Source organism: Hylaeus anthracinus, unplaced genomic scaffold (assembly GCF_026225885.1).
Source record: "Hylaeus anthracinus isolate JK02 unplaced genomic scaffold, UHH_iyHylAnth1.0_haploid 11981, whole genome shotgun sequence".
In the NCBI taxonomy this organism is placed as follows: Eukaryota; Metazoa; Arthropoda; class Insecta; order Hymenoptera; family Colletidae; genus Hylaeus; species Hylaeus anthracinus.
Window position 1 is genome coordinate 3,388,813 of NW_026534329.1, and position 10,436 is coordinate 3,399,248.

A 10,436-nucleotide genomic window follows, 5' to 3' on the forward strand; every position below is an offset into this window, starting at 1 on the left:
CAAATCACCTCCCGAACCACCCCTTTCAAGGTGTTACAACATTTTTGAGGGACACCCTGTATAATACAAAATATGAAAATCAAGACTTTGGACTATTTCGACCTTTGCGTAACAAAAAATCTTTTGTTACTAACTCTATCAATTTCTTTTCGTAAGGGAATCGATCCACGAAAAAGGTTGAGAAACCCTGTTCTAACAGATGACTACTTCTTCAAGCAAGCAAATCGATTAAAGCAAAGCGATTTCGATAGAAAGGGTATCCTAAAAATAATCGTCAATTAACACGATCGATGATAACCTAAATTCCTTATTTTCATATTTTCCACTTTAGCTGCATTAGAAATTCGAAATATATGTTGCTCTATTGCGATCACAAGTTGCTTAGTCATTAGAAAGTCGTTGAAATATAATTATTTATAAAACTGTACGCCAGTAATAGCCTGCGCACCTTTATAGCACTATGTAGATACTGCAATCTCTAAATATCGAGATACATACACCGCAATCTCTATATAAAAATTGTCGAATTGCTTGTAAATGTTTCCACGGAATCTGGTATCTTCCGGTGTCGCGATCTCAGAATTCTACCGGTTCTTTTAATCGCGAGACACGTTATCTTCCGTGGAACGTACGCAATACAAATTTTACAAATATTTAAATTTAAGTTCCCGGGCAGGTAAATTTAGACGCCAGACGTGATTTTGATCGTTATTTTGGTAATTCGACTAGTCTAAATGGTCGGCTTCGCGGAGGCCTTCGTTCTTGTATCGAAAATACTATAAATTTAAAAGGAAACGAGATCAAATACCGGTTTAATGCACCAAAGAACGTTTTCAATGTCGAAGCGTGTTTCAGGCGACGACCTTCGGTCGTGCAACCTTAAAGTAACGCCATCCGAGACACACGATGCGTCTTGTAGTTCAGTGACTCTCAACTGGAACTGCGTGGCACGTCCAGTGAGCCAAACCGTGTTTTTTGACATAATTCTTATGCGAATAAAGGTTCAAATAAAGAATCAAAGATGAACAACTTTCTGTCTATTATCTAAGTATTTATAATATGCACAACAACTTGTACACGAGTAGAATTGTACATTACTAGATAAAAGGATGTTGAAGATGTTAGAATTACTAAAGAAATTGAAAACTAATTCCAGAATTTTGGCAGGAGATAAAATTCTCTTCGTCGATTATTCCTACTTTTTCTTTTGTAGAATCTGAAATCTTTAATTGCTATATCGTTACGTTTACCAGTTAACAACAATCACGAGGAACAAAGGTAAACAAAAGTCAGAAGTGGGCCACATGCCAAGAGGGGTTGAGGAACACTGGCGTGGCTGCTTGGCTATATATTTAGCTTCCGCTTTGGCCGCTGGGGGCAGCCTCGTATCTTTTCGTTATATCGATCTTGGGAAATATCTCGATCGAGCGAGTCAATGATATCCGTTCGATCCTTGCGTTATCGAAATAGGTCGAAAGCAACTTCGCGCAGTTCCCTTTGTTCATGTTCGAGCAACTTGTATATTTTGCCAAGAATCCTAAACTGCTTGACGGATCTAGACATATCGAAGCCTGAAACTCATTATCACGCAGACCTTTCCCTTTTTTTTTTTTAAATATTTCATGAATGGCAACTGTTATTATCATGAAAATGTATTCATCCTTTCTCTTGAACGTAGCTATTTTTTTGAGTATATAAACCTGATAAACGTGGTATGAATGAAATTTCCAGAAACGTATTTTCCGCTTCGTTTGGGTACTCATAGTAATCGAAGACGAACCAAAGCTTCCTACCCGCAATCGTAAGTGCACGGGACGCTCAGAAGCGGTCAGAGACGACTTTAGTCGAGCTACGAACGAAGTTATCCGACCTCGCCCGATCAGGCTGACGATAGAAGCCGAGATCGGTCGAGGTGATACGACAAAAGGTTCATTGACCGTCTGACCATGAGCCGCGCCCCACATACGCTCCTCTCCACGTTCATCGTGCACTGCTTTTGGTTGTTTTGCTCGTAACTAATACCTCAAGATCAAAGCCGTTTCCCTGGAGAAGGTCCTCGTCCTGCCCATTTGAAGACCTTCACCTGTGAGCGCAATAAGGCCGCGCATGTTATCCAGTGTCTGCTGGCGCTGAAATCATAATCGCTATAAGAATGAAAAAAACAATTGTTTTCTTTCTTTGTTTTACATAAATCACATTCATCATATTCCTTTAAAAGTGACTTCTGAAATACTGTTCCTAACAAGGAGTCTAAGAGTGTTATAAATATTCAAAATATTGCTTGCAATTGTTGCTCTCACAGTAATATTACTTGTTACTTTGATTGTGGGAGTGAATTGATGTATGTTTTGCATGAACCTGATTGATAAGTATTCATAGATATTTTAGATACCATTAAGAAACTATTGTGTATACTAATTGTTTCATTTTTATGTAAAAGAGATTGTACATACCTGAGAATTTAATTTACCTTTGACAATAAATCTGCATTATGTAATCCGCATGATTATTTTATGTATTCAATGTACAATTACAATACAGCCTAAGAAATCTATTATTTTAACACTGTACAAGTATAAAAAAAAACATACGATTCTTTCTTACAATGTGCACAATTTTAACTATAACATGCGAAAGATGTTTGATACAAACTAGAAAAGATTAGAACAATAGCAGGGGGGGAAGCCTTTGTATATTCTTTAGTAAACGTAGTCTATATGCATCATTGTTATAATTAGTATCGATTCAAATTATTCAAGAAGAAGGTGGATGTCTGCATATAAATAGGAAGATATTGTACAAGGAAGTATCTGATAGAAAAGTAGACAGTACTTTCGAAGGAATTTAACTGCATGGTTGTATACGACTGTTTGTTAATTCATTATATTTTTGTATCATTAGGTACAAAGGCTGCATATTAATAATCAAATCATGGAAGGAGTAGCATGCGTGTAAGCAACTAATCACTGACAATTTTACTTATGTTTTTATTGTAATCTTTTCTTTGTTTCAGCTTCCTAAAGGAAGATCTGTGTGCTGTGATTTATCACTCAGGGGGCCGAAACACGCGCAACAACGGACAACCCCATAGGACCGGGGGGTGCTTCTCGTGTCTCGGGAGGAAGGTCAGGGTCTAGAACGTTACCTTGACTGTAACTGTCAATACACGAGCCGCTACTTTTTACACCCAAAAAACAATCCTACGTGTTACACATTTACTTGTAACACTGATATTAAAAGCATTCGATGCCTTCCAGGGACGATATTCGCTCCCTATCCACTGAGCAACGCTGGATCCCTCCTTCAACTGTTAGACGCGATGCACTCACCCCAGAAAGCAGAAATGATCTCATCTTTAGAAAGGTGCGGGGTATTCTTAACAAGCTTACGCCGGAAAAGTTCGCAAAGCTGAGCAACGACCTGCTCAACGTTGAGCTCAATTCTGATGTAATTCTCAAAGGTGTCATTTTCCTGGTAAGCATACAATAATATCAAAAATTAAAGAAAAATTCTTGCTCAAACAGTGATTAATTAAATGAAATTTTTGTATGTTTTAGATCTTTGAAAAAGCTCTTGATGAACCCAAGTACAGTTCTATGTATGCACAGCTGTGCAAACGGCTGTCCGACGAAGCTGCAAACTTTGAACCTCGAAAAGCTCTCATTGAAAGTCAAAAAGGACAAAGCACATTCACAATTCTCCTTCTCAACAAGTGCAAAGACGAATTTGAAAATCGTTCAAAGGCAAGCGAGGTATTCGAAAATCAAGATGAACTCGGCCCTGAAGAAGAAGAACGCCGACAGGTGGCTAAGCGCAAAATGCTTGGCAACATCAAGTTCATCGGAGAACTGGGAAAGCTGGGAATCGTTTCGGAAACGATTTTACATCGCTGCATACAGCAATTATTGGAAAAGAAAAGGCGACGGGGATCCAGGGGGGACACCGCTGAGGATATCGAGTGCCTCTGCCAGATCATGCGTACCTGCGGCCGTATCCTTGACTCGGATAAAGGTCGCAAACTCATGGATCAATATTTCAAACGTATGAACTCATTGGCAGAGAGCAGCGATCTACCTCTACGCATCAAGTTTATGCTGCGTGACGTCATTGAGCTACGCCGTGATGGCTGGGTACCACGCAAGGCTACCAGCACCGAAGGTCCGATGCCTATCAATCAAATCCGCAGTGATAACGATGAATCTTCGAGGGGAAATGGCTTCTACAGACGAGAGGATCGCCTCGGAGCTGAATTTTTAAGAAACATGGGACGTGGCGGATTAGACATGGACATGATGGGAAGTATTCCATTGACTTCGTTTGGTATGCCATCTCCATTCAGCCCAAATGGATTCTCAGGAAGTTCAGGAGTTGGTTATGGCCGCCACAACCAACGTAACCAACCGGGTTACTATCAAAACCAGAATCGTCACCAAAACAACTATCAAGGGAAACATAATCAACAGCAACATAACTCGCCGCAAAACTTCAACAACAGTACGTATACCTTACCTTTTCTCACATATTATACTTACCAAACACATACATAGAATATGCTACTTCTACTTACGAACATTGATCGATTAATTGCAGATAGCAATAAAGAACAATTACGCTTCAATAAGAACAAGATGTTGATTGAACATCCAGAAGAAGTGTCACTGAGACCATCAGCTAATTCTATGATGTTTAAACAAACCAAAATCAATCGCAACCTACTTCTCAACAGTGGTATGTACTTTATTTATGAACTTCCTATGTACATTTATGAAACTATTAGTAGCTAATAGACGCTACAATTTGGTTGAACAAATATAATGAGGAAGTATGGATCGACCAAATCCGTAGACAGTCATGCAAATGAATTAACATTACTTTAAATTGTTCTGCGTACAGTTATCCTTAAGTTTGTTTTGTTCCGCTATGAAATTATTTAAGACTACCTTAATAATGGTAATAATAAAACAACAACGCCAGAACACTCTCTTATCATTAATATAATAGATTTGTTCCCAGGACGAGCCTCAGAATTACCCCTCCTACCAACCAGTACACTGAAACCCAGCTCGCCATTATTGCACAAGGAATTGCCACCAGCGATCGTGATAAAGCAAGGCCCTGTAGACAAACGAGAGAAAGCCAGAGATCGCAAGGACAAGGGAACTTCTAGGGAGGAAATATTGAAAAAGGTTAACGCCTTGATGGATGACCTCGCCGCGCATACGAACATACAGAACGCAGTAACAGCTTTTCAAGAACTGAAGATACCAGAACGATTTTTGCGTCATGCAGTTTATACGTTGTATTCGAATACATTGGAACGAGGGGACTCTGAGCGGGAACTCGCGGCCAAGCTTGTGGTCGAGTTGGTGAAAGCAGAGGCGATCACTGTACAGCAAATGCACGAGGGGTGGAAAGAACTAGTATCCAATATACCAGAAAAAGAAAGTACCGTGCCTTGTGTAGCATCTCACGTTGCCTTCCTGACAGCAAAGGCTATCGTGGACAATTTAATTCAGTTGACCGATCTCGTTGCTGTGACGGAAAATGGCCAACATCATCCATTGTTCTTACTCGCTCTTCAGCAATTGCATAAAAGCCAAGGCAAAGCAAGACTCACACAGATCTTCAATGAGAGCAAAGTGAATCTTATCAGTCAGCTCCCGGAAGCCGACAAGACGAAAGAGAGATTAGCGGAAATTTTAGAGGACAGAGAATTGACCTTCCTTTACCCGCTTCTTAAGATCCAAGGAGATATATGGCGTCAATTAGAATATGACCCAAATCCCAATACTCTTTATAAATGGATCAAGGAAAAGCTAGAACCTTCTCATCATTCTGATTCAGAGTTCATTAACGCTTTAATGAACGTTCTTCTCAAATACATTACACAGGTACGCAAAGCTTTATAATTCTGTCCATGTCTGTTATAATTATTGCCTATAGATAACGCAGCTGTATCAATAATTTGAATAATTTTGACATAATCATTTGGCATGTTCGAGCTAAAAATATTTTAGTCCGTTTCTCTTTTTTTTCTTTCTAAATTTCTGTTCCTTGATCTCGATAGATTTGTTTCTGTACTTTTAATAACCAGTGTTTTTGTATTTATAATAACAGGAAACAATACTGGCACCTGGCGTTGATCCATCTAACGTAGGCAAAGCAGTGATGGATAAGGAAAAGGCATTACTGGATAAATATGCACGCTTGATGCGCTTACTCTTTGTCGATATAGAGTCTCAAGTGACAGCTCTCCATGCGCTTCAAGCATTTTGGTTCTCGCACAATTTTCCAAAAGGGATGCTGCTGCGATGGTTCGATGGGCTTTATCGATTAGAAGTGATCGAGGAAGATGCCTATTTCAAATGGAAGGAGTGCGTTACTGACGCTTATCCGGGCAAGGGCAAGGCATTATTTGAGGTAAATAAAATTTATGTTTTCCATACTACAAGTATTTTAGATACATCTAAGGCTACGACATTAATATGTTCTTTGCTAATTTCGTTCGATCGTTTCGTTACGTACAGTACTGAACTAAAATTAATCGTTTAAATACATTTGTCCAGTACTGTACGTATGTTTATAATTACGTACGTCGTTTATAATTTTACAACAAATGAGCAACGAGATGAAACGGAGTGATTAATTCGTGACAATTAAATGGTATAGGTCAACAGTTGGTTAACGTGGTTAGATAACGCGTCTACAGAAGAAGAAAGCGATGATCATAACGACGACGACGAAAGCAACAAAAACTACAGAATGCAAAAGCTCTGAGAAGGATATATTCTTCAGGCTACTACCTATAATTTGGAATAGGGTTTTACTATCTATATTACTGAACCAGGCGGTTTCAGTTTACTAATTGAGTTGTCTCCATCCAATGCCACAAACATCTTGTTAGTCTGTGTCAAGCCCTCGCGCAAACAGAGAGGACTTCACAATCATGTCCAAAAAAAAAAATGAAAAAAAAAAAAAACAAAGCAAATGGGATAAGTTTCGCAGCCTCACGAGTGGTTTGCAGCAGACTTTATAAAGCAAGAAGTTTTAGAATGTTTTTAGATAATTGAATATTAATATGATTTTTAATCATATTAGGCCAACAGATATCAACAGGTATATACCGCTGTATGAACATCGGTGCAGAAAACAAGCAAGGAAAAAGAAATTAGTCTGGTGATTTGTGTTGTCAAAGTTTTTGTCTAGTATTGTGCATGTGTCACGTTTTGTAAGTCTTTTTGTCCGCGGCACCAGTGAGTCGCTTGTTATTTCTGTGTACCAGCTTTTACATTTATTATGAGGAATTATTATTATCTATTATTATTAACTATTATTATTACTATTATATAATTGATCACAACAATCGAATTGCATCTTACCTTCCTAATGAAAAAGAAAATGACAAAAAAAAAGAATAATAATAATAATTAATCGATCAGGAAACAGGACTGACTCGGTATTATAAGATGTGAAAGTGTGATTAATGAATTCTCTTTGAAGCTAAAATGAATTTGTAGATTCCAAAAAAATGAACGCCAAGGTAAAGCTCTTACACCAATCTCTACCACATACCATTTTTGTCCGTGTACCTCTACTTGCTGTCGCCGCCTACCCCCCACCCTTCCCATCCCTCATTAATTGTATCGATTAATACTAATCAGTTGCCGTTGATTAACAACCAGCAGCCAACATCACACAGTTCACTTAACGTAACATAACGAGAAAAGAAATTAGCGACACGACTAAAATCGTATTCAAAATAAACATACATTGGTGTAATTTATTACAGATGGCCCCCTGGTTGTTCTGTCGATGACCAACCACCTTTACCTTCATCTCCCGCCTGTAGCCTCCTCGTAGAATTCTTCTACGTATCAACACGATCTTTATTAGTGCGTAACCCTTCAGACCGACACGATGCCATAAGTTCGCCTAAAAACAAGTTAGTGCAATATCGCAGCTTTCGTGATCGGCGAAGAAGTAAACAAAAACCTTTTTCTTTCTCTCTCTCTCTCTCTGATTTAGAGATGGTTCATCAGTAGTCGTGTATATTTTCATTTCTCCATAGGTTTTCAATTGAGTAACATGTTAAGCCTTGTACGTACACGTTATATACATTGAACGTAAATGTAAGAATTTGGATACATTTTTCATTGTTTGTGGATAATCTGCTTCGGTATGATGTATATATTATTATTATTATTAATTATTAATTACTATTATTATTACTATTAGGATTATAATTATTATCGTCACATCACTTTCTGATATCTGTTGCCGGACTGAAGTGTTAAAATTAGACTGCATTTTTTCATCTAAATAGGTGGTTTGCAATTGGAGCATCGTCAGTCCAATTATTTATGTCCAACGATCGTTAATAGATCTGTTTCTTTCACGGATATACGTTTACCTTAGATACGCATCATTCGTGAGTTAGAAAATATTTTAACAGAAACGAGAAATGGTGAATCTTTTTGTTGCGTTTCATCATGTGGAAACAGATTGTTCTTATTTCCGAACGAATTGGCGAATTTGAATCATGCGTATCCAATGTGTATTCAAATCTTTGTTTTATCTTACTCTCGAAGGTAATGACCTGATCCCCGCTGTGGAGAATTTAATATTAATTTGAAAATAATATTCTTTGTACGTGGAATACAATTATAGTGACATTAGTGTAATATTTAATGGGTATTTGTGGTATACTTACGTGTTTTGCTCGTTGCCTTTTTATTATAAAGGAAAAATAAGACGGAAAAAAATGAAGGAAATACGTAAACGATAATTTAGCCATGGTATTTAGGCGAACGAATACGTCGAACGATATTCCAACAATTTTCTCATCCGCAATGTCACAATGCGATATTGTACTTCAACTTTGTTAATTTATTTTCTCACGTATTACTTATGAATCGAATCCAAGCAAAGTAAAAAAAAAAGAAGGAAAACGAATACGAATCATGTATAATATCGTCAGTATTATTTCTCACGTAACGGATTACATTATAATCGTTTTTGATTGATCATAGACATTAAAACCGATCAAATATCTTTTATCTTTATCAATAAAAATTTGTTCCTAGGATTATCATCTTTACGATTTTGTGTCTCATTGTTATTCAATCACCAATCATCGTTCGTTTTTGGACTCGGGGAAGGGGATAAATCGATCATTTTTATTTCTCATCGAAATTCTTTATTTCGTTTTGTACAAGGTTCGATTGCAACAGTCTCGCTACCTTTTATAAACAGACACACATTCTTTTTATTATGTCAGCACGTTACTCATCCAAGGTCATTTCTTATTTTACAATTGTTACGCTTCGTGATGTGAATTCATTAAATGTATTACCATTATATCTCTCTGGTAGCATAGCAGTTTTAATTTATCAATATTCGACTACCATACTTCATTTTTCAAGTTCGTTTCATACTTCTGTTGCGATTCATTAAAAATTGTGTTTATGAATTTTAAAGGGAAGTAGTAAGGTTAAGGAAATAATAAAACAAACTATATAAAGAAATATCAGCGTGTAACGATGCACGAGAGAACCGTCGACGAAATTCGCCTTGTAAAAAGAAAAAGTATCCGGCTCGAGTAAACAGCGATTTATTTAGTATATACGTGTAGAGCCTTTTTTAAAAACACAACCACGTGCATATGAACAAATTAATTATAAACCTAATATTCGACGTACTTCAGCGATTTCTCTCTCGCTCTCAAAACATACACATACACTCTATCTCTCTTCCTCTAAAAATATCTTATCTTGCTAAACGACACTTACATTGATAGATGTAACACATTACCAACTGCCATTAGAATTTATGTAAGTAAGCGAAATACGTACTGCTCTCGTATCGTGAAAGGTTGCCTCGAGCCAGAGCTGAATTAAAAGACAGGCCCTTCTGGAGATTATTTCATTTCCAAGTGCTAATCCAAAGTACAAGCACTCTAAATTATCTATTTAAAAAAAGGGCTCGATTAATGTACTGTGTATACGTTTGTAGTAAACGTACCGTGGGAAAACGAAACTGTACTGTGAACATACAAATACACCAATATAATACGAAACAAAATTATAGCAACGAAATTATTCATCACAATTTTGCCATTATTCGAATGCGCGTAACTTTGTTAATTCTCATCGTATCGAGACGATTCTTTTTTCATTTTGTTACTAATCATCTGTACTACAGAATTCTTTCCGTGTATGGAGGTTTTAGTATTCGATTCTGTTAATATTCGTTGAAAAATGAACGAGTAACTTTGAAATTTTTATGGGAGTATATATATCTATATCTATACTGTATATTATATATATATATTTAGGTAGTTTTGATCAGAACCTTCGGCAAAGGTCTAAGTTAATGGCGCCATCGGTGGCAAAACCTCCAAGCTTGTAGTGCAAATAGTTCTTACTGTTTCTGCTAGA

The 10,436-nt window shown here is 37.2% G+C and overlaps 1 protein-coding gene across 3 annotated transcripts in view; it reads left to right on the plus strand.

Annotated features, from left to right (window-relative positions):
• The window catches only part of LOC128885422 (eukaryotic translation initiation factor 4 gamma 2), an 11,440-nt gene extending 2,343 nt beyond the window's left edge, over positions 1-9,097 (plus strand). The window contains exons 2-8 of one of the 3 annotated variants that reach the window (XM_054139466.1): positions 3,014-3,125; positions 3,258-3,474; positions 3,558-4,494; positions 4,591-4,728; positions 5,002-5,891; positions 6,118-6,420; positions 6,670-9,097. In XM_054139466.1, coding sequence (XP_053995441.1) covers positions 3,597-4,494; positions 4,591-4,728; positions 5,002-5,891; positions 6,118-6,420; positions 6,670-6,777 — 2,337 coding nt within the window. In that variant the 5' untranslated portion in view covers positions 3,014-3,125; positions 3,258-3,474; positions 3,558-3,596 and the 3' untranslated portion in view covers positions 6,778-9,097. Of the gene's footprint in view, positions 1-3,013; positions 3,475-3,557; positions 4,495-4,590; positions 4,729-5,001; positions 5,892-6,117; positions 6,421-6,669 lie in introns of all 3 variants that reach the window. The other 2 variants (XM_054139464.1, XM_054139465.1) reach the window with 2 other exon arrangements.
• Positions 9,098-10,436: the final 1,339 nt, after the last annotated feature.